The 25,928-nt window shown below is 37.9% G+C and overlaps 1 protein-coding gene across 1 annotated transcript in view; it reads right to left on the bottom strand.

Moving 5' to 3' along the window:
- The window catches only part of triqk (triple QxxK/R motif containing), a 29,779-nt gene extending 5,628 nt beyond the window's left edge, over positions 1-24,151 (bottom strand). Inside the window, exons 1-3 of the mRNA XM_048201404.1 lie at positions 24,011-24,151; positions 18,798-18,869; positions 6,976-7,061 (exon numbers count right to left, since the gene is read on the bottom strand). Coding sequence (XP_048057361.1) covers positions 6,976-7,061; positions 18,798-18,858 — 147 coding nt within the window. The 5' untranslated portion in view covers positions 18,859-18,869; positions 24,011-24,151. The remainder of the gene's footprint in view (positions 1-6,975; positions 7,062-18,797; positions 18,870-24,010) is intronic.
- Positions 24,152-25,928: the final 1,777 nt, after the last annotated feature.

The following is a 25,928-nucleotide window of genomic DNA, read 5'->3' as shown; positions in this document are numbered from 1 at the left end:
TTGGTCAAAATCGAGGGACTGCGTTTCTCTCCATGTAAACGTCCCTCGTCCACTTCACCAAGTGGAACGCACTTCAAAATGGCGTCAGGGATTCTCCCAAGGGGAAGTGCTTAGGGAGGTTTGCGAGTGCGTGTCTAAAAGTGTAGTGGAATGCAGCCCAAGTAAGGATTTGGACATCCAAATCCGCCCACATCCAAATGTAATGTCAGAAGCCACGCCCATGCCCAATACGTCACCTTGTGACTCCCCATAGATATTTATATATATCTATGGTGACTCCCCCATCCCTGCGTTGCCCCGGAAACCTGATTTGTTGTATGTTAGTTTCCAATTGAAAGTCTTTTTAGGCATAAAGGTAGGTTTTGGTTCTGTTTTAGGTTTTAGGTGGGTTTCAGTGCAGTATGTCATAAAAAGACGAATATAAGAAGTAAATGATAAAGAATTAGGTGTTAGAATTAAAAGTGTGATTTTTCCCCCAAACCAACTTCACCAGAAATCCCTCCCTGCAGGTAATTTCATTGGTGACAGTGAAGCGATGGGTAGGTTTAGGGATCAGTGTTTGGTGTAGGCAATCAGTACTGTGATTGACATGATCAATGAAATCTCAAGAATCGGCTGAAGGGTGGCATTGGCCTGGCTTCTGACATCACACTTGGATGTGGGCTGGGATAGATGTCCACCACATGCTGCAGCGAGACGCTTCTCGGGTAGATTAGATGGTAAGCAAACAATAAGTACTCGTAATCAACGTGTTGGATGCAGGAGAAATGAGCAGAAATAAAGATCCGAGAGACTTTGACAAGGGCTGGATTGTTATGGCAAGGCTACTGGGTCAGAGTATCTCTGAAATGGCAAGGCTTGTGGGTTGCTCCTGATCAGCAGTGGTGAGAATTTACCAACAGTGTGTAACAACATAACACACACTGCTGCGTAGATTTGAGACATGCCACCTATCTAAACATTGTTGCAGACCAGGTACACCCCTTGAGTGGTATTCCCTGGTGGAAGTGGCCTCTTTTAGCAGGATAATGCACCATCCACACTGCACACATTGTTCAGGATTGGTTATGGAACATGATGTTCTAGGTGTTGCTCTGGCCTCCAAATTCCCCCAATCTCAATCCAATTGAGCATCTGCAGGATGTGCTGGACCAAAACATTCGATCCATGGTGGCTCCACCACATAACCTACAGGAGTCCATGGTTTTGGCAAGTTTGCTCTGTTTTGTCGGCACACGGAGGACCAACAGCATATTAGGCAGATGGTCATAATGTTTTGGCTCGTCTGTGTCTTTATTACAATTACTAATACAATTTTTTATATTTTTAGTTTAGTTAACAATAACAGTCCTGTTGCATTTTTACTTTATTTTTTAAATAAGTTAGTACAGTTGGACACAAAAAAGGAGAATCATGTCATTGTCTCAAAAATCCTTTCTTAAAAAGGCAAGTAAAAAGCCATGAATACAGATGTGGTCTCATACTCTTTTATGAGAAAAAGCCATACAGTAAGTCCAGAGGAGGCTGTGTGAAAATGAAATTGTCAGATGAGGATATGTGAGTGAAGAGAGGGGACCTTGTTGTCTTGAGGAAGCTAATAATTCAGCGGCCTACGCTTCAGTCTCCCACATTCTGATGAAAAACGCTGGAATATTCCCAGTAGCATCATGTGGCTCTCAGCAGCAGCTGTGGCATGCCGGGAGTGAGTTCCCATTCATCTGGCAGCAGGCCACTGTCTCTTACACACACACACTCACATCTCCTCGTGTGTCCTTGTATGAATTCTCACGGTCTTCTAGTTTCACAGAATTCTGTGGTATTTTCTCATATAGCCCTGTGTTAATAACATTGGCCCTTACGGCCAGGTGCGGTACAGCATACCGGCATCAGCGTCCAACAGAAACAGCTGAAGTGGGATTTTCCCCCCTGTGTTAAGTGGTTGTGTAGTTATCTCAGCCCGACCCAGGTGTGCTGTAATACCTCACCCTCTTCCGACCACTGGCTGGTGGGCTGCGGTGTGTTTTTGAGAGAGGAAGCGTATGTGTGAGAGGCATGAAAAAGAGAGTTTCACTCATACGAGTGTTGACAGACTGTATAAAACACACAAGTGTGAATGGGACTCATAAACACAGTTTGCAAACAGTTCTGTGGCCACATACACACATATAATGTGGAATACTCTTTTATAAAACCACACCGGTGACTTGTTTCCTTGTTATACACAAAGAAATGCTGATAACTATTACATTTAGTTTAGAAATGCACAATATTATTAGTACAATTTCAATTCAATTGGCTGATAATAGAGATTTATTAAACAGTTGATATTGTAAACCACTGAATAAAAATAAAAATAAATATAACTTTTTTGGTAACACTTTACAGTAAGGTCTCATTAGGTAATGTATAAACTAACATGAACTAACAGTGAGCAATGTATTTCTTACAACATTCATTAATCTTTGATAATGTTAGTTAATAAAAATGAGTTGTTCATTGTTCATGTTAGTTCACAGTACATTAACTAATACAAATACAATTTGATTTAAAAAAATATTAATAAATGTTGAAATGAACTAACTAAGATTAATAAAAGTATTGCTCATTGTTAGTTCATGTTAACTAATTTAGTTAATTAATGTTAACAAATGACACCTTATTGTAAAGTGTTACCATTTTTTTATACTGTATATTCTACATTTTATTTTTAGCATTTATCTTTAACTTGTGTTCAATTTTTTATTGATTTTGTGTTTTATTTGTTAATTTATTTAGAAAAGATTGTACAGAATTTCAATATCTGCAATTTATCGCTTATCAAAAACAAAAATAATACCGGCTTAACGGTATTGATCAGATGTATATCTATGTATCCCAATTAATTTAGAATTTAGATTCTAAGAATTGTTCCATTATACTTAATTTAGGGGGCTGGCGTTGGAGTCTTGTGCCATGATACAAAACATAATACTACTATGGAATTTACTATTAGCATTATTTTTATTGATTTAGTACTTCATTTTTAATGTGTTTCAACAAAATATTGAAATTCTATACTATCGGCATTTAGTCGCTTATCAGCCATGACAATATCTGTGCATCCCAAATTTTATTTAGACTGACTCCATCTTCTTGACTCCAGTTCACAAGGACACTGAATTTCGATTGCTTTTCCAATTTAACATGAACAAGTGAATTTGAATTCCAGATTATTCTAAGTATTGTTCCACTAAAATTATACTTAATTCGTAGGCCTGACGTTGGTGTTTTGTGCCAGAAGGCATCACTTTTCAAACAAGTCCAAAAATCACGATACTACTATGGCACTTTTGGATATTTCAGAACCTTAGATAAAAATCACTGTGACTTATTTATGCATGCAATGGAATGTAGTGAAGAGTGAAACAGTTAAAGTTGGCCAGCGGGCTCACAATATTCAGCTCCAGGGCTAGTGAGTTGGCACTGATTATTTCAGGCCAGGCGCCCCACACAACTGAGGCCGCCAGCACCTCTACTCTGTGCCAGGTGATGCCATCCGCTCAGCCAGGCACCAGGGAGCCAAGCAGTGCCCACAGCAGGTGGTCGAGCGCCCGCTGCCTCCCCAAGCTGGCAGGCAACATCCCAGCAAACCAACTGGCCACCGCGTGGAGAACAGCAGATTGCGCATGCTGCCAACACGGACCCCAAGACAGCTCAAACCTCAGCCTCAACCTGCTCTCCAGAGCCTCATACAGCACTCACAAATGGGACCGGCGCTAAAGAACGATGGAAGATGAAAAGGAAGAATGTGTGTGAGCGTTTCGGCGGGTTGAGTGAGGGATGGTCATAGATGGAAAGCCTCCTGCCAAGCATGCACAGCCAGAGAAAATGGCCTGTGGAAAAACAAGTGGTAAAAGTATGAGTCAACTCCTCAGAAAAAAACAAAGCCAAGGAGACGTACCACAGAGAAGCGCACACTAGAACAAAACTCAAGTGTGGAGCTCAGGGGTCCATTAGTCACATTACGAACCAGAACAAACAAATCAGCATCCACGTTCCTCAGAAACGTGCCAAGCCAATGACCAAATCTGTATGCAATAAACTACATTTCTGACAGAATGAGGGGACTTTGCTTTCAGCAATAAACAAATATTTTAAACACTGAGCTCATAGGCTTCACACATACCTGTGGAAAGACATTTAGTAGGTCCCAAATGTCCCTAATGAACATTTAGAGTCATTATAGACAAGAAGGATTTTTAAAAAAACATGCATATGGAATTCATCATTTCCTCAGATTTAAGCCACAGTAATTGGATAAAAGACTAATGAGACTTAGAAGAATTGTAATGAGGGCTTGGCTTTTTTACAATAACAATTGAGTTGCTAAGACCAGTTAATCTTCAGCCTTCATATTTGATTTCTTCACACCAAACTAAACCCAATACAAGCAAATGCCACGTTTTAAGTTGTTTTCAGCTATGCGCAGACATACCCCAGTGTTTCTACATTGTCCAGTCCACTGTGAAAAAATTGCAGCTTATGAATTATGAATGCGTTTCAGATCATTGTTGTCAGTGAGAGGTCTTAGCATGGATTCTAGCTGTTTTGGCCACAGTGCCCAGTATGGAGCTCTGCATTTTGAGAGAACTGATAAAACATATTGCAACACAAATTCTCATGCCAAAAACCAACCAAAAATAAGCTCCCTGCCAAACTTAACAGGGATAAAGAGAGAATCTATACAGAAAATTCTAAAGCAGTTGATTTGATGGATTCTTTAAACAATAAAATCTACATAACAATAAATAAAGGCATTAATCAGTTTTAAATACATTTTTACATAAAAATGTATGTGGTTGCTAGTGTTCTTAAAGGTTCACCCAAAAATGAAAATTATGTAATCATTTTCTCACTCTCATGTCATTCCAAACCTAGATGACTTTATTTATTCTGTGAAACTCGAGATATTTTGAAGAATGTTGGTAACCAAACAGTCTTGGTGATCATTGAAACACTTTTCATTTTTCAAAATATCTTCTTTTATGTTCCAAATCAATGGAAATACAGGTTTGGAATGAAATGAGGGTGCGTAAATGATAACAGAATTTTCATTTTTGGGAGTAATGTCTCTTTAATGACCCAAGCTAGGTCTCTTTGAGGTTCTGGTCTTATTTTAACCTTTTTTATGAAATCGTAAGTCTGATCACTTAGAAAAGTAACAGTCAGGTAGTATTTGAGGTATAATGTCCATATCGCAAACGTCCAGTACAGAATATGAGCAGTATGAGTAACAGTACCAGTTACGTACAGTGCACAGCATAAATTATTACACCCCCTCTGAAACTTCTGAAAGTTAGCAATTACTCAATTACTTAGAAGACATGTTAGGGTTCTTTAGAGATATAATGTTCCAGCAAGTCTGACTAATCAACGACCAAAGAAGCATGTCAAAATTATTCAGGAAAATAAGATTTTCTTATCAAGGTGATAAATTGTTGTGTAGCAAAAATGAGTACACTCTCCGAAAAGTTACTAAATTAAAAAAAAAAAAAAAATGTTTGATCAATAGGTATGTTGAACCAAAACATTTAAAGAGAAGTAATTTCTTGACAATTAGCCACTGAATCATTCTCAGACTTAATGCTGACAACAATGGAAGTACTTGGGAGAGAACTGTCAGGAGACTTATTTCTTAGCACAAAAGAGGACAGTGGTATGAGAGGATTACCAAATCATTGTTTTAAGCATGAAAATATAGCAAAAGTAACACAGAAATTCAAAAACAATGGACTTGTGACAAGGCCGCTGAAATAATCAGGCCTTCATTTTAAGCTTTCATTTAGTGATGAGGGATTTTTTTTTTGTTTGTTTGCTAGACAAAGAGCAGGAGAAATACCAAGAGAGTGTCTCAGAGCCAGCAAAAGCTGTGAAAAGAGTGACTGTTTATCTCACAGAGTAAGATGCAGTCTGCAGAAATGACATACATGGTTGTTGTTGGAACTACCTACTGTAGCCAAAGCACAATAAAGTCAGTTAGCCATTTCCAAAGCCCATATTTACAAAATATAGATTCTGGGAATCAATACTCTGGTCTCATGAGACCAAATCAATCATTTTGGATCTAACAGCATCCAAAATATTATGGTGTTGTTAGAGGAGGAGTATGGCGAGAAGTGCCTGGTTCCCACAGTAAAGTTCAGTGGTAGTAAAGCTCTTATATAGCGATGTATGAGTGCTGAAGATGTGAGGGAGTTGTGTGACATCAATGCTGTCATGAATTCCCACACGTGTAATTTAATACACAAACTTGAAACAGAAGATGTTACCCTTTCCTCATTCCCTGCATTGTTGGGCAGTTTTTCAACATGACAATGAGGATATGCATTCTCCCAAAGTGAAAAATCTTCTATGGACATGTATTGCACTCAATCTTAACACTCTTGAGCGCCTGTGGGGGATTCTGTAGAGACGAGTTGAGCAAAACTCCCCTTTAAAGATCACTGACTCACTCACTGAAGTTTTTATTATGTATATGTTTAATACATTTTAGTTTTGCCATCTTTCCAGGAATTGTATTAGTGATCATAAAGAAAATACATCTTTTGTATTTGTTCAGAGGGGGTGTACTCATTTATGCCGTACACTGTATGCTTAACCAAACCAGTGCCACTAATAAATGGAAATCACACAAAGATGGTGAATAAAAAGGCTTTTTCCTCAAACTCTCGATTATTATTCTGGAGTGACAGCTGAGGGAGAAAGAAAAATAGAGAGAAAGCAATGGAGATGGCAAGGGAGAAAGAGAGCTAGTCCTCTGAGAGTCAAACCGCTCTTCTCTGCCTCATCAATATGGAGACTGCTTGAGTTGCTCTCAGGTTGGAGAGGTGTGATGAATAATGTGTGTATGTGTGTGTGTGTGGTTTGGCAGATGGGGGAGAAAGGGATCAGTTGGGTAGAGGGGGAGGTAATGAGAATGAAAGACAGCCATCTCACCCTGATTCCCGGAGCACTCCTCTTCGCCTCCGCCTTCAGCCGAGTGGCTCGCAGCGCCGGCTTGGTTTTCTTGTAATCCTGTTTTCCTGAGAGAGAAAATGAGGCGCACGGGTCAATTCTACCATGTGACAATTGGAGTTACATTTGCATTTTGAGTTAGGCTGAAAGCTTTTTTCATTTAACAGCTAAATAATGTTTTAATAAAACAAATATAATGCATTTGCAATTGTCTTCATCAATGTTCTATTACGAATCATTAAACTAATGGATTTTGCTGAAACATTCTTAGTTGGCCTTAATGTATTTGCCTGCTTTAACCCTTATTAACATGACTTAATATGAGGCTGTTAACCTTCTGTACCACCTTATATAAGACAAATTGGTATTTAATTTATGCATGGATGCTTTAGACTTGATTTATCTTAAATATACAGTGCCCTCCACAATTATTGGCACCCTTAGTAAATATGAGCAAAGGTGGCTGTGAAAATAAATCTGCATTGTTTATTAAAAAAAAAAAAAATCACAAAAATGTAACCTTTCATCGAAGTAAAACAATTGAAAGTGGGGGGGAAAATCACATTATGAAATAAGTGTTTTTCTCCTATACATGTTGGCCACAATTATTGGCACCCCTAGAAATTCTCATGAGTAAAATATCTCTGAAGTATATCCATTCATATTTATATTTTTTAGCACATCAGGTTGACTAGGAGCATGAAATTGTCCAGCCATGACTTCTTGTAACCTCAGGAGTATAAACATGAGGAGAAACAAGGCCAAATTCCCGTAATCATTCATCACAATGAGAAAAACCAAAGAATATAGTTCTGATGTGCAGCAAAAGATTGTTGAGCTTCACAAAATAGAAAGTGGCTGTAAGAAAATGGCTAAAGCATTGAAAATCCCCATTTCCACTATCAGGGCAATAATTAAGAAGTTCCAATCAACTAAAGATGTTACAAATCTGCCTGTCTAAATCATCCTAATGCGAAGTGAGGAGAAAAGTTTGAGTGGACAAAGACTCTCCAAGGATTACAGCTGGAGAATTGCAGAAATTAGTTGAGTCTCGAGTCTCAGAAAGCCTAAAAAAAAATAAAAATCAAACAGCACCTACATCCCCACAAGTTTCCCCGAGGGTTTCAAGAAAAATCCTCTGCTCTCAGCATATTCAGTTGTCAGACACGACTGTAACTTCAAACAGGATGAAACTAAAAAAAAGGCAGCAAACTCACCAGATGGGTTTGGTGCACACATTGATAAAAAAAATACTGCATGCCCACAGTTAAATATACTGCTGGATCTTTAATGTTGTGGGCCTATTTTTCTGCTGGAGGTCCTGGACATCTTGTTCAGATACATGGCATCATGGATTCTATCAAATACTAACAGATAAAAAAATCAAAACCTGACCGCTTCAGCTAGAAATCCGTGGTTGGATCTTCCATCAGGACAATGATCCAAAACAAACAAACATCAAAACCAACACAAAAATGTGTCACTGAGCACAAAATGAAGCTTCTGCCATGGTCGTCTCAGTTCCCTGACCTGAACCCTAAAGAAAATGAGTGGAGTGAACTGAAGAGAAGAATATAGCTCCCAACATGGAGCTGGAATCTGAAGGATCTGGAGAGATTCTGTATGAAGGAATGGTCTCTGATCTCTTGTCAGGTGTTCTCCAAACTCATCAGGCATTATAGAAAATGACTCAGAGCTGTTATCTTGGCGAAAGGAGGTTGCAAAAAGTATTGAATAAAAGGGTGCCAATAATTGTGGCCAACGTGTTTTGGAAAAAACGTTTATTTCATAATGTGATTTTCCCTCCACTTTCAATTCTTTTCCTTCAATGAAACGTTATAATTTTGTGAATTTTTTGAATGAAAGATCAAAAGGATAAACAATGTAGATTTATTTTCACCACCGCATTTGCTCATAATTACTAAGGGTGCCAATAATTGTGGAGGGCACTGTACAAAGACGGACTATCCCGGACAACTCTTTTTTTTTTTACTCCACATTAATTGTTGATTTATTACTGGATCAGATTACTTTGCACTGGTTACATGACATTTCTCTTCAATTACATTCAAACTTTTCAAAAAAAAAAAAAAAAAAAAAAAAAAAAGTTACGTATGAAACCAACATGACCTCATGTGCTTAAAAAAATGATTCCTTTTCTTTATCGTAGGCACTCTTATTTGTCATTTGCCCGTTAATGAATATGGTTTCACATCCTATTCTTAAAAAGTAGCAGGCAGTATACAGAGCATAATGTGCAGTAAGCAGCGCTTTTACTCATTCTGTTAACACAAACAGAAAATCATGATGAGCGTACTAGTTCACCTCAGTGGCAGTTATCATCAGGCAATCTCACTGCAACGAACCCGCCAGGCAAAGCGGCCACCTGGAGTGTATGTGTGCAAGGTGTGTGAGGAGCGTCGTGTCTCTAATTAGAAACAAACAGACGAAGGAAAAGAAGCAAAAAAGTGGGAAGGCAACAGCTTGGTGGGCAAAGGAGGGGGCCGTCCTGTGGGCTGTGGCAGACCTGGGTCAGACTCAAGGTCTCCGTGAGAGCTGTTGACACACAGGGGCCGTTTCAAGTGCAACTCCTGCCTCATTAAGACTTATTTACATGGAGTGGGGGAAAGAGAGAGTGTCCTTATCCATCTTCAGCAGCAGACTGCAGGGCTGGATACTCTCAGATGCCTAAGCTAGACACTGACCCCTCCCCAGGGACATTCGCAGGTCTCTCCTGCCTTATGGTGCACCTTCTGTGTGCGACGCGGGCCTGAAAGAGGCCATTATCAGAGGTAAACATCCTGCTATTTTGTTCCTGTGCTGAATGATGGGAGATGGAGCTAGGTTCACAGACTGAGCTGTTAAATAATGAACACTGTTTTTGTTTGCAGAGACTTCTGGAATAGTTCTCAGTTCGGTCTCCGTGGGATGGGACTGCAGGGCTTTAATGCCAATCATCCATTCAAAAGTCCTGCACAAAAAAATATTACTGACCGATCCTATCTTAGCAATGATTACTGTTTGCCAAATTATCAGGCAAGCTTTCTTTTGTAATATACGTCAAGATCTTATGTTTGGGTAATTTTAAATTACAGGTAGTATCCCAAAATAGATAATTACAACAGAGACCCAAAGTACTCACAAAGCTAGACACAGTATTTTCTCTTTACTCACTTTTCTCTTTATCTTTATATAAATCTTGAAAAGTGCAGCCTGTGTCAGCCTTCATTGTCAAAAGAACAACATTAATACTGTAAGTTTTATGTTTTATTATTGCAGCCTAATAATTTTTATACTTGCAGTTCTTGCATTTATTATATTAAAAGAAATCCAAAGTAATTTAATGTTAATAAAAGATATCTACCAATATTGGGTTTAAATGATCAATACGGAAAAGTTATTTTAATTTTTTTTAATTCTTTTATTTCTGACATAAATGAATCTTCATTAGACCACAATAATAAAAATCTCATCTTCATCTTTGTTTTGAATTAATTCTAATTGTTAAGATACGCATTTCTCATAAAGTAATCATCAGTAGGTAAGTTCAGTACATATAAAATATATTAAAGAGGTTACTTTAATATGGTTGTTGGGTATTTTTACTTTAGTAATTCAATAATGCCATTATTTAATGGTGGACCCAATATTAAAAAATGATAACCGATTAACAAAATTAGTAAAAAATAAAATAAATTGTTCATATAAATATTACATTCATTCCTATGGGGTGTTCTGTAGCAACAGTAGCCAGGGGGCAGAGCTTAGAGAAGTGTTTAGGCCCGTTCACACCAAGAACGATAACTATAAAGATACTGATAAAGAAATCATTCTAAATATTAAAAAGAATAGCAGTGGCCACACCACAGCTAACGATAATGATATAGAGAAACTATATCATTGGGATCACTTTTTTCCAGCTGTTGAATGATAAAACACTGACAGCCAATCAGAATCCATTCTAATTTAAGGGCTCGCACATTTAAAATGGCAGATGACAAAGTTAATCGTTGAGGTTCAGAAAAAGCCACCACTGTTTGACAAGTTAACCCCTCTTTTCAAGGATACTTTGAAGAAAATGGATATTTGGGAAACAATCGGTCACCCTTGAATAAATGGTGAGAAGTATTAACGATGAGATCATTATGCTAGGCTAGCAAACAGTGTAACATAAAATTACCTCAGGTATCCAGCACTTGTTCAACAATTTGTACAATATTATATTGCTTCCTTTGAAGTTGCAGTAAAAAAAAAAAAGACTATAGGCGTTGTTTTTATTCCATTATATTGTCTTTGTCAGCTAAATTCAGATTAGATTAGATCGATTACACTAGCTATTCTCTCGAAACATTAACCAGCAGAGTACATCAGCTGTGTAAATGCAACAAGAACAGCAAAAACATGTTGTACATACTTTGAAACAGCAGCTTAGAATAAACAGACCGTTATCGTTCGTTGGTGTGGACACAATCTTTATAGTTATCGTTCTTGGAGTGAACAGGCCTAAATCCTAGTTTATCCATTTTCAAATAAATAAAAAAATCATTTTCCATTTCAGTATGTACAAAAAAAAAAAAAAAAGAAATTATGTCAGCTTCAAAACACTCCTACAAGATAATATGACTGTTGAGACAGAAAGGTCTCTCTCAGAGTCTGCAGTATTTCACGCTCGCACCTGCGGAGATTTTACACAGTGTGGAAAGCAAAACTCGTTTTGTTCCAAGCCAACTGGGACAGATTAGGTGTGTGTCTTATTTTTCTTGAAACTTCCTGTTGTGGTGTAAATACCCACAACAAACAGCCTCAGCCATCTGTTCCAAATGAATAGTTAATTGTAATCATATCAGAGTTTGAAATAAATTGTTTATATAGCGAGACTTTGTGGTCTTGCCAGTACACTGAATCATGCGCCATCGAGCTCAATGAGGCGTTTCTCTCTGCGTGAGGACTCGCTGATTATGACGACTCGCTGGCCTTCTTGGCTTTGCCGTCTCACCGCTGTTGAGCTCAAATTGGCTTGCGATACAGAGGCGGGCTTTGAACGCACCTTCGCTCATTAATCACCATTCAACTGCATCGCCACAGAGCAAAACCTCCCCCTACTTGTTTTCCAAAAGCAGAGTGGAGGCTCTCTAATATAATGTACCACTGTTTCCTGTGGACTTGAGCGTTATGACCCCTCCGTACACACTGTGCTGTCAGATGTTGACAGGGTAGTGACAAGAATCAACCCACAGGGCCATGGGTGCCTTTCAAAACTGCTGCAGCTGATTTCATTTCAAAAGCCATGACTCCTCATCCACAAACAGATTTCCCTTCCATCAGCCCAGTGCTTTTCTAATGTGATACAGCTAATCACAAATTGCATTTCATTATGGGAGAAAACAAGCTGTTTGGAAAGTGGAGAAAAGCTTTCTGCAATTATTCCTGTTATAAGATTGCAAGAAAGTTCTGATAAACCCCCTTGTCCAATTTTGTCAACAAACAAATAACTTGAAGAAATGGTAGGGGTCAAACAAATCTGGATTTTTTTATTTTTTCTTTGTTTGTTTTTTAAACAACAAAACTGCATCTCTATGAACACACAAATGAGCCAAACATTATGACCACCTGCCTAACATGCTGTTGCTGCCAAAACAGCGCCGACCTGCCAAGGCATGGACTCTACAAGAGCCCTGAAGGTGTCCATGTGTTATCTTGCACAAGACGTTAGCAGCAGATCATTCAAGTCCTGTAAGTTGAGAGGCGGAGCGACCATGGATCGAACTTGTTGGTCCAGCACATCCCACAGATGCTCAAATGTATTGAGATCTGGGGAATTGGGAGGCCAGAGCAACACCTTGAACTCTTTATCAAGTTCCTCAACATTCCTGAACAATGTGTGCAGTGTGGCAGGGCACATTATCCTGCAGAAACTGGCTACTTCCACTGGGGAACACCATTGTCATGAAGGGGTGTACCTGGTCTGCAACAATGCTTAGGTGGCACGTGTCAAATTTATGTCCACATGAATGGCCAGACCCAGGGTTTCCCAGCAGAACATTGCCCAGAGCATCACAAACCCTCCACTAGCATGTGTTCGTCCCAGTGCATCTTGGTGCAATCACCTCCTCAGGTAAATGCCACACACGTACAAATCCGTCCATGTGATGTAAAAGAAAATGGTACTTATCAGACCAAACAACCTTCTTCCACTGCTCCAAGGTCCAATTCCAACTTTTGTGTGCCCATTGTAGGCACTTGACGGTGGACGGGTCATCATAGGCACTTTGATTGGTCTGCGGCTATGCAGCCCCATACGCATCAGAGTGACACATTCCTCCCATAACCATCAATACAATTTGGTGTGACCTATGCCACAGTAGACCTTCTGTTGCTCGGACCAGGCGGGATAGCCTTCATTGCCCTCATGCAACAATGAACCATGGGTGCCCAACAACCTGTCACCGGTTTGTGGTTTGTCCCTCCTCGGTCCACTGTTAGTATATTCTCACCACTGCTGATCAGGAGCAACCCACAAACCTTGCTGTTTCAGAGATACTTTGACCCAGTGCCATAACAATTTGGCCCTTGTCAAATTCGCTCAGATCTTTATTCCTGCATTGAGTGCACTCAAAAAAACAAAACAAAAAAAAAAAGGGCTATATAGCACTAAAAGTGGTTCTTGGCTCGTAATCATAGGGGAACAACTGTTGGTGCTATCTAGCACCATATCTTTAAAGGTGCTCTACAGCACCTTTGTCAAATGGTGCTATGTAGAACCCATAAGAGGTGCCATATCACATTTTATTTCTTCAACAAAAATGGTGCTAAACAGCACCAACAGTGGTTCTTTGGTTCATAAACCAACCTTTAAAGGGGCTTAACAGGTTCTTTGTATGGCAGTGGTGCTATAGTGCACCTTATCCACCCCAAAGAACCACTGAAGAACCGCTGAAGAACTGAAGATTTGGTGCTATACAGCACTTAAAGTGGTTCCCCTATGATTACGAGCCAAAGAACCACTTTTAGTACTATATAGCACCATTCTTTTTTTAGAGTGTGCCAATTTCTCCTGCATCCAACACATTGATTATGAGAACTGATTGTTTGCTTACCATCGAATCTACCCAGACCTTAATATGTGGTCTTGTTAGGAGATGATCAACGATATGAAGACTTCAGATGCAAAAGCCTCTAAGTGCCATCTGAAATTTTCTTCTAAAATGAGCATTTTTATCAAGCTTGTATGTTTAAGTTCAGTTATTTCACTTTAAATGGCAATGAAAAGGACCTATTAATTGTCATTAAAGTAAAATTACTGAACCTAAACATACGAGCTTGATAAAAATGCTAATTTTAGTAGAAAATTTCAGATGGCACTTAGAGGCTTTTGCATCTGAAGTCTTTATATTCTCTTCACCTGTGAATGGTCATAATGTTTTGGTTTTTCAGGGTATATTTCTGTGTTAATTAAATTCTGCATTTAATTAATTGGCACAAAATATGTGTAATAATGAGCAGATTTATAAAGAAATTTGTTGTGCTCATGTTTCATAAAGGCCTATTATTTCACAAAATATCACACTGCCAAACATTGAACTAAATATTCATTTTACAGGCAGCCAAATGCTAAAGTTTAAGAATCTGTCATTGGAAAACCTATATTGATTAACTATCTGAATATTGGAGAGACATGTCCCCTTCATTGTCTATATAATAATACAAAAATACCTAATATAATTAATAATAATAAGAATAAAAAAATAATGAATTAAAAATGACAAAAAAAAAATGGTACCAGTGCATAAAAAAAGAAAGAAAAAAAGAGAAAAAGTACAAAAAACAAAAGACAAATGCTGCATATTTTCATGCCAAACACTTTGGATTCAGTGTGAACAGGTCGTCATGTGCCAAATTTGAACCCAGCACTTACAGATTGCACATGTACTGGGAGAGCACAGAGGTCAAAAGTAAAGAACTTTGTCTTTGCAAATAAAATAACTAATTTCACACAAAACAGAGATGCACTTTACCACAGTTTTGTCTGTTCACAGAGCGAGGGTAATCTTTGCACACAGGACGTTGTAAGTGTTAAACAACAGCTAAAAGCACCGTGACATGATCGTGATGCTTTTGAAATACAGAAAACTGAGAGGATCTGAGAAGAACATGCAAGATCCATTCAGCCCTCACATCACATCACATCACAGATATTAAGACCATATACAGATCAGCTGAGTGCACACTCGCACTAAAACGATCACAAACAGAGAGAGTTAATAGGCAGGGATGTGTCTGAGTGTTTGGTCATGCGAATAATTTTTGGAAAAAGGCAGAGAGGATTGTGTGAATGATCTTGACTCAAAGGGGATGACCACACAGACCTGAGGAACCCTTTTGGTGGTTGACAGCTCTCTGGAGTCCATTATGCAGCTTAATAACAGTATTTAAAGTCACTGTGTCTACAGCAGCCCTACAAGGTACTTGACATCACAAAAGCTTTCTTCCTTTAAAAAAAAGAAAGAAAGAAAGAAAGCAAGACCTGTCAGGATAGAAATTACCTTCCCATTACAATCTCAAATTACGATGTGTATTCTCCCTTTGTGCTGCTTTGCGCTATTTTGGGCTTTTTTTTTTTTTTTTTTTTGTTAAACAGCGATTCTCTGAAATAGGCTGATATAGAGTTCTTTTCAAAGCAAACTGAGGGAAATAGAGGGAGGACCGGGGAGGGGGGACTCAATTGTCCACAACCTGCTGTTACGACTTTGAATTGATGAGATGCAAAAGAAAGAAAACAAAATGGGATATGTCTGAGATTCACAGGCTCCAGCAGGAGTTCAGCTTGTTATGTTGCTAGCACAGTCATGCAGTACAGGCACAATAAGGCAAGGTGACGGAGCAACGCAAGCTTAATAGTCCTACTAAAGGGATGCGATATGGACTCACATAAAATCATGTGTATGAGACAGGTTCTTTCAGCGGGGAAATGATATCGCCGTGCACTGGGTTGCAAATTACATCAGTGATGTGCCAACGAAAAAAGATATCATTTCAGTGCTATTACAAAACTAAGTCTCCATATCTCAACCCTACAATGAAAATGAAGAACTTTCAGATGTATAGTGGATACAACTGGACTAAAAGCTACTCCGAGTAAAAGTCCAAAAGGTGAGGTCACATTTACTGCAGCAAAATTTTAAGGGGCGAATTCCAGTAATTTCAATAGGAATCCACACATTCTGTAATTTCATGTAAGGGTGAAAGATTTCACCACATAGAAAGCGCAATGGCTTCAAGTTGGCTGCATTGAAAATATAAAGATTTTAAAATGTTATTTATTCCTGTGATCTTCAGTGTCACATGATCCTTCAGAAATCATTCTAATATGCTGATTTGGTGCTCAAGAAACATTTTTTATTATTATCAATGTTAAAAACAGTTGTGCTGCTTAATATTTTTGTAGAAACCATGATTAGTTTTACATGGGGAGATGGGGGTAAAGTAGTTATTACCAGAGCTTCTCAGTGATTTTAGTCCCGTCCGAATGTGCCATCTCGGTAATCGTTACGGACAATGTCAGTAAAGATTACGGCGACTTTTACCTTCTGTAAAAAGGTCCGGAAAAATTACCTCAGGTAATACTAATCCAGTTCGAATAGACCCGTTGTAATTATGTACGGTAAAATTCCGTCATTTCCTGTTTAAAAGTAGTTTTCTGCGCATTTTTCAAGCATGGAAGCACTTGAAGAAACATTCATTTGTGTTGTAGGTGGCGGGACAAGTCTGTGGCAAACCTCAAGTATTTTCTACATACCATTCAGAGCAAAAAGAAGATCGAAGCAATAGAGTGCCCCAGGGATGACACGTTTTTGTAGGAAAAACACGGAAGCGAGTTAGCATTTTAGGACTTCCGGTTCCAACGCTGTAAAGTCTATGGGTTTTTTGAATGGGTTGTTGCTAAATCGCCTGAAATAAGGTCTGTGGTAAACAAAGCCTCTAAATACTTTCATGTTTTGATCTATGACATAAAACACACCACGGTCTTAAATTCGGCGGTTGCTAACAAATTGCTAAAAGGGACTACTTCCTTTGGCGGGGACTTTAGACGTCATCATGACAAACAGGACATTTGGACAGCATTTCTCATGAAAAAGTGGATAAGTATTCATACACAGCGCAGATCATAATCAGTGAGCATGTTTTTAAATAGAGTTGTTTTTTAAATACAGTTTGAGGACGCTTGGTGGTGACGACATTGATCCGCGACCATGGTGTGCTGTAGTCCGTTTATAGCCTACTGTTAGCCTTTTATATCTGACGACTTTATTTAGGCTTCAAAATCTATAAATGTTGTGTTAACTTGTAAAGATTATCTTGATAGACAAAACGTGTAAGTGTCATAACCCTTGGTTAAACACAGAGCTTATTTTCTGCGATTTTCCAAAAGTCTATGGGAAAAATGAATAGGCTTTCAGTCGAGGGAACCCGTGCGCTGCTAACTTCCGGGTTGCCTACAAAAACACGTCATCCCTGGAGCACTCTATTATCAGAGGCACAAAACTAATTTTATCTTTAGCTAAGTGCCTATTACCATCATAATCCAATCAGAATTTAATTAATAAATCGGACCTAACTGTTATTTATAGTTTATATATTTAGATTATATGTGTTTTCGCACATTGTATCAGGAAGCAACGTATACCCACATGACGACAGGGAGGTGATGTCCTGTCCCATGCAAATTGGCCAATTAATATTACAGACATCCTGAGGTAAAATTACTTTACTCCACCTCCCCACTTAAAACTAATCCCGTCCGAATAGGGCTTTTGATGAATAGAAAATTCACAAGAACATCATTTATTTGAAATAGAAATCTTTTGCAACATTATAAATGTCTGTCATTTATATAAATGACTGTCACTATTGATCAAGTTCATGCATCCTTTCTAAATAAAAGTATTAATTTCTTTAAAAAAAAAAAAAATCATACTGACGTCAAATTTTGCACGGTACTGTATTTTAACGAAAACATATTTTAATATTGTTTAAGCTGAAAAAAAAAAAAAAAAAAAACTAGAGTAGGAAGATAGTATTTTGGGTAAAAAGAGGCTAAAAGACCAAATGTAGCAAAACGCACAACAAAAACTCACTCTGTGTATAATAGCGCATGATTTTTAATTAGAATAAACTACCATTTATTTTTACCCAAGGATGTTGCTCCATCAGTGAGTGTGTTTACATGCACAACCAATGTGTAAACTCACAACGCCTTAAACTGTGTTATTTTAACAGCTACATTGGATTTCCTATCATGGAAATGTCATTTATACAGCCTTGCTAGGTGTTTACATCACTGTTTCTCCTCATACAGCCCCTAGCATCCATACTGTCATTGTCTAAGTTATGTAACAAACCCCATGCTCTTTTCCGCTATCACAGCTGGCATGCTAACCGGTACTTACCATGATTGATAAGTGCCAAAAATGAATGATTGTTTCCTCCTATAGCTAATGCTAAATTAAGAGAAATCATAAGTCAGAGCAAAAGGAGGTTTAGAGACTTATACTATAGTAGCTAAAAATGAAGACTGTACAGTATAGGCTATGAAATTGTTTATTTTGGGTTTTTCTTAGTCTGTTCAGTTCCCAGCTGAACATCAAGTTTGTTCATGCATAACATTCATAAGCAATATAATCATAGTAGCTGAAATGAAGGAGAAAACGCAACATTTCAGAATCTCTTTAATAAAACACTGGATGAATATTTGATGAAGGTTACTAACATTCATATTAAAAAATAAAGCCTACTGAGGTTCTTACCGATCTGTTTACGGTACTGATCGACCGGCAACTTGACAGAACTTGCATCCTTTTTCCCCATCCTTCATTCACCTGAGAGAGAAACAGAATGAAAAATACACCAAGTATGAGGAAAGAGTAAGGAAAAGCAGTGAACAGTGAGAGCTCTATGTTTGCTTACAGGAATCAAATATAAAATGCTGCTGCAGTCCTCAAGTAAAGATTTGCTATAACTTAAAATTCCAAAGGACAGTACTTTTGCTTTACATGGCTATGAATGAGCATTCTACTAAAGCTCACGAAATGGATAAACACTGCTCAACTATAAATCAGCAAGAACAGTTGTTCTCAAATGGTTTTGCTTCAAGACACAGAACTCATAGAAAAAAAAGTTTAATGAGGTTCAAATTTAAAGAACCCTTAATGCCAAAAAGGAGAAATGTCTTAAAGGTGCCCTAGATTCAAAAATTGAATTTATATTGGCATAGTTAAATAACAAGAGTTCAGTACATGGAAATGACATACAGTGAGTCTCAAACCCCATTGTTTCCTCCTCCTTATACAAATCTCATTTGTTTAAACGACCTCCGAAGAACAGGCGAATCTCAACATAACACCGACTGTTACGTAACAGTCTGAGGACAGCCTCAAATTCACTCAGAATAAAACGTTAACATCCAAATAAATACTTTACTCACATAATTCGAAGCATGCATACAGCATGCATGACGAACATCTTGTAAAGATCCATTTGAGGGTTATATTAGCTGTGTGAACTTTGTAAATGCTCTGTAATATAGTCGACAGCTCGTGTGGCAGGGAGCACGCGATTTAAGGGGGCGGCGCCGAGTGTAAATCAGTGCATTGTTAATGATGCCCCAAAATAGGCAGTTAAAAAAATTAATTTAAAAAAATCTATGGGGTATTTTGAGCTGAAACTTCACAGACACATTCAGGAGACAGACTTATATTACATCTTGTGAAAAAGCATTCTTGGGCACCTTTAAATGATTACATAATACTTTTATGTTTAACAGGTTATTTCCATTTTTTTCTAGTGCTAAAGTATCTTTTTAAGCTCCAAAAATTTTAATCACAATTTAAATTTGTGAAAACGAAGGCGCAGGACATACGGCGTAAGCTTTTTGAAGAACACGGAAAGCGGAAGCATGTACAAGGCCATCATTTGTGTTTATAAAGCATATACAGTTGTATTTTTTTCAAAAATGACCAATTGTTTCGGTAGATAAGACCCCTATTCCTCGTCTGGTATCGTTTAAAGCCCTTTGAAGCTGCACTGAAACTGCAATTTTGACCTTCAACCGTCTGGAGGCCATTGAAGTCCACTATAAGGAGAAAAATCCTGGAATGTTTTTATCAAAAACCTTCATTTCTTTTTGACTGAAGAAAAAAAGACATGAACATTTTGAATGACATGAGGGTGAGTAAATTATCAGGACAATTTTATTTGAAAGTGGACTAATCCTTTAACCATTTCAAGTGTGAAAAGCCCTTTAGTTTGAGATTTTACATTGAACAGCAATGTAACTCAATGCAATACTATAAAAATAAATGTCCTTGATATTTATAAATATTACCATGAACTGCCTAATAAACTATTGACCATTTTTATAATGACATATGCTGACTTAGAAAACTGACAATTTTCTCACGGATTTGAGGATGAGAACATGCCACTAAACCTTTGACATTCAGCAGTTTTTTCCCCCTGCTGTTCTCCTTTTTTTTTAGGTTGTGACCCACCAGTTGCGAACCACAGCCGTGCACTACACTTTCAGAGTTCAGCATCACATCCTAAATTGCTGCAAAAGTCATGGGTGATTGTGTAAGACGGAAAGCATCTTGAAGCTAGAAAGAGGAATTTGATGTGAGGCACATCCCCAGAGGTGGCAAGGGACTTCAAGGAATTCAATCATGCGAAGGTCGATTCGAGACATAGTCTATTTGAAAGTCTTTCCATGCCTGCAAGCCACCCTTACACTAGTGTTGAATTGCTCTACACTGAATTCGTCAAAAATGCATTTTGAATTAAAAGGGTCAGTTCACCCAAAAATGAAAATAATGTCATTTATTACTTACGCTCATGCCATTCCACACCTGTAAGACCTTCTTTAATCTTCGGAACACAAATTAAGATGTTTTTGTTGAAATCCGATGACTCAGTGAGGCCTCCATAGCCAGCAATGACATTTCCTCTCTCAAGATCCATATATGTACTAAAAACATATTTAAATCAGTTCATGTGAGTACAGTGGTTCAATATTAATATTATAAAGTGACGAGAATATTTTTGGTGCACCAAAAAAACAAAATAATGACTTATTTAGTGATGGCCGATTTCAAAACAATGCTTCAGGAAGCTTCGGAGCACATGAATCAGTGTATCGAATCATGATTCGGATCGCGTGTCAAACTGCTGAAATCAAGTGACTTTGGCACTCCGAATAGACTGATTCATGTGCTCCGAAGCTTCCTGAAGCATTGTTTTGAAATCGGCCATCACTATATAAGTTGTTATTTTGTTTTGTTTTTTGGCGCACCAAAAATATTCTCATTTTATAAAATAATATTGAACCACTGTACTCACATGAACTGATTTAAATATGTTTTTAGTACATATATGGATCTTGAGAGAGGAAATGTCATTGCTAACTCAACAAAAATATCTCAATTTGCACTCTGAAAATTAACGAAGGTCTTACGGGTGTGGAACGGCATGAGGGTGGGTGAGCAATTAATGATTTTTGGGTGAACTAACCCTTTAATCAATCATGGGTAGAAGATGATTTGCATTACATATAGACAATGATTCATATATGATTCAAACTTGGGAGTCAATGACCTAAAAGAGTGTGATAAAGGGGAAAAAATCTAATGACAAGGTTTTTTTTTTGTATTAATTTTGGTTTCATAATTTCCTGTTTTATGCTAGTTTTTATGCATGCTGGTCAGACCACATGAATTTTGTTACTATATTAAATAAAACCTTCATAAATCATATCAAACATATGATAGAAAAAGGTACATTTAAACTACTTTATGTATGAATTTAATTTATGTATTTTTGAATAAATTAAAAGATCTGGATAAAAAAGATGAGTGTCATGTGATTTACAGATGATAAACAACAATTAAAAAAAGACCAAAACCATTATGTAGTATCTGAATGTGTCTGATCATTCAATGCAGAGTTAAAGTGGTTTTAACACTGTGAAGATTGTCCATTTATATTAAAGGAGCATACACTCCATCTCATTTTGCTCTACTCTGACTTTCCCGATAGAGATATCATATTGATTTCCATAGCAACTGAATTGAAAAAGACTGGAGCAGAAAAAAAGCACCTTATCTTGTGATGTATGTTAAATGGTTAGTTTGGAAGGCAAGGAATTTTGAAATTGGTAATGGGTTAAGTGCATTAAAGCATTAGCTATACTTACAGCCTCACAAGCTGTTTTTATTGTGAGGTGGTCAGGAAGCGCTTTATCAAAATTCTACGCTCCTCACAATTCTATTTGCAATCAATACCACCTCTTCTGTTAAAGACTGGGAAAAAGGGTGCATGAGCCAAAGGGCAAGTCTTTGTTTCTGATGATGTTTAAACCTCTCTGACCTATTCTCTCCCAGAGAAATCGAGCCGTAGACCTTCGACCTGATCCATTTTGCCTCATATAAGCCGGAGATCTCCTGAGGAAAAGGTGTGCAGGCTCTGTGCTAAGAGACCAGACTGATTAGCATGGAAAACAGAGAAGAGCTGGAGGAAATGCAGAGGTGCATGAAAGCAGAGAATTATGAGGCTGTTTTCATCCTCTCTTGAGGCATGACTGTGTGAGTTGAAACCTGTAAAATGAGTTCAAGGGTCGACTCAGCATCCTACGTTTGATGTCTTTAATCTTAACTTTAAGTTGATGTAATTACAAGGGTTCCACATGCAACAACAATGTGGGAGAAAACGGAATGGATTACTTTTCCAAAGATGCCAGAGGAAGAGGACCATTACTGTGTTTACTCAACATGGTTTGAGTCAAGCCCAGGGGCATGACCTACAATCCTACAATGACCAAACACTTCCTTTGTAATGAGTGTGACCAATAAAGGAAGTTGACAAGGGCTGTTAAGTGGCAAACATACCAATCTTCTAGAAACTTCTAATTTCTGCCTACATAGCCTAAGGCTTTGTAAAACGGTGAAGATTCAATACAGCGACCAGGAGGTTGTAGGGTCACACAGTGTGCAATTTGAACAATTCAGACTAATGCAAACCTCACAAGACAGAAATGCTTGACCGAGTCTAGCCAACAGACTCGCAACACTAATAATGACATAAAAGATATGTTTACATAATATTTAAAAAAAAAAATGATTGACATAAAGCTTGCATACTCTAATATGTGTAAAAAATCTCCAAAGATAGTCTCCAAATAGCAGACAACATGAAGTTGGGTGAGCTGTGGTCAATCCACAAATAGAGGGATAGCCAAGGGATATGTGTACCAGCGCTTTGAAGACTTAAATTGAGACCAGTATCCTTTTTCAGAAGCTAAACTACAAAGGTTTTGGTTTGAAAGAGATTCAAGATTAAAATAAGCACTTCAGGCATTTCTTTAAAAAAAAAAAAAAAAAGAATTAAAGACAGCATAGGCATTTTAGTAACTAAGTGTTCAATACAAACGGTTACCATTAGTGCAGCCAGGAATTGAATTATAACCTGAACTGAATTCGTCTTATATAAAAATTAAAATATAGCAGAATATAGAATTACAGAGAATGGGAGTTAATTTCAGTGATGCAAATCTCAATATAGGCACAAATGAAATGCAGTCAATCAGTATTATACATTAAGAGAGAGTCATATAGTGGACTCCTGATCCATCTGAATGCCACGTAATGCAATTGCATCAGATCTACAGTGTTTCCAGTTGTCATCTGTCTGCGTATCATGCGGTTTCCTGCACTCTGACCTGAGCTAAGACAGTCTGCGGAATTATCCAATCACAACACAGAAACAAAGAGGTTCGACCAATCACAGACTGTGAAGGGGCGGGCGCTAAAGCAAACACGAATGTTTAGATTCTTCAGGGAACTGTAAAGCGCGACAGATCGCTAAAAAATTATGCTTATTTGTTTCCCTGGCAAGTAACAGATATCTAAACGCAAGGCACATTTCTTAGCTGTGTAAAACGAGAGCATTATGTCTGAGTACACAGACTTACCAATTAAAAGACGGGAAGAATCCTCTCTGTAGTTCCTGGTTGAGCTTTGTATATTTCAAATGGATACGTGATTCAGCCAATCACGAGTTACTCCCTTCAAATAAACGCCGACACGTCATTAAGTGGGCGGACCCACACACCAAATCTTCAAACCCAAGCTGTCAAACGCATAGAAGGAAAAGGCATGGATATAAAACTTTTTATTTTTATTTATTTTTACAAATGTAAGCTTTTTTTATGTAAGATAAAAATGCTTAAACTGCAACCGCTTTGTGCTGAGGAACACCATTCTCTCCATTTTTGTAAAATAGGCTTCGTTTCAAAAGACTGTTGAGTTGTATGATGTAGGCTACATACAAATAAAAGTTCACACAAATTACTTTTCTTTATTTAAATTAGGCTACCTCAGTGGGAAACATTATCTTATCTTAAACAGAGTTTAATTATTAATTATTGATTTAATCTGAACAAATTTCTCTCTTTTTCCTTTTTAGCAATAGAAGCAGAAAGCATTTATTATTATTATTACTACTACTACTACAGTCATGTTTGAGTGTATGGCTGTGTCATTCTGTTCAAATTGTGCTAAAGTTAATATTGTGCTAATCAGTCATAAAAACAATAAAAAAATGGGGTAATTTCAGTTAATAGCTTTTATATTATCTGGACTAAAAAAATTGGCTTGTGTGGCCTATGTGTAATATCTGCATTTTTAATAGTATACTTTTAGACAAACAAGAATACTTAAAGGGTTAGTTCACCCAAAAATGAAAATTCTGTCATTTATTACTCACCCTCATGTCGTTCCACACCTGTAAGACCTTCGTTAATTTTTGGAATGCAAATTAAGATATTTTTGTTGAAATCTGATGGCTTAGTGAGGCCTCCATAGCCAGCAATGACATTTCCTCTCTCAAGATCCATTAATGTACTAAAAACATATTTAAATCAGTTCATGTGAGTACAGTGGTTCAATATTAATATTATAAAGCGACGAGAATATTTTTGGTGCGCCGATTTCAAAACACTGCTTCAGGAAGCTTCAGAGCATAATGAATCAGCGTATCGAATCATGATTCTGATCGTGTGTCAAACAGCCAAACGGCTGAAATCACGTGACTTTGGTGCTCCGAACAGCAGATTCGATACACTGATTCATAATGCTCCGAATCTTCCTGAAGCAGTGTTTTGAAATTGGCCATCACTATATAAGTCGTTATTTTGTATTTTTTGGCGCACCAAAAATATTCTCGTCGCTTTATAATATTAATATTGAACCACTGTACTCACATGAACCGATTTAAATATGTTTTTAGTACCTTTATGGATCTTGAGAGAGGAAATGTCATTGCTCCCTATGGAGGCCTCACGGAGCCATCGGATTTCAACTAAAATATCTTAATTTGTGTTCCGAAGATTAACGAAGATCTTACGGGTGTGGAACGGCATCAGGGTGAGTAATAAATGACATTATTTTCATTTTTGGGTGAACTAACCCTTTAAGCCCAGAACACACCAGCCGTCAGGTAGTTTTTGTTCATCGGCCGATTAAGTTTTCTCAGTGTGTTTCGCACCGGCGGCTGAAGTTGGTCCTCATCAGCTTTTTTTCGGCCGATTCGACATGTTGGCTGTTTCTCAATTCCAAGAACGCATATTGAGAAACAGCCGTTGAAACGGCGTCGAAGCTTGTCGGTCAGTCGGGCCATCTGATCATTCTGATTGGCTGTTCAGCTACTGCCACCTGCTGGTACGGAAAGGCATTTCTTCTTACGTAGGCGCAGAACAAACGTGCTACTTGGTCGTCTGGTGTCGTGCGTCGGTTTGGTGTGTCAGGGCAAATTTGGACCCAGACACTGCCGACGTGAGCCGACCCCGCAGTCTGCTTTCGTCGCCACTAGTTCGTCGGCGTCGACTTGGT

Source organism: Megalobrama amblycephala, linkage group LG9, assembly GCF_018812025.1.
Source record: "Megalobrama amblycephala isolate DHTTF-2021 linkage group LG9, ASM1881202v1, whole genome shotgun sequence".
NCBI lineage: Eukaryota > Metazoa > Chordata > Actinopteri > Cypriniformes > Xenocyprididae > Megalobrama > Megalobrama amblycephala.
This window is presented reverse-complemented; position numbering and strand designations above follow the sequence as displayed.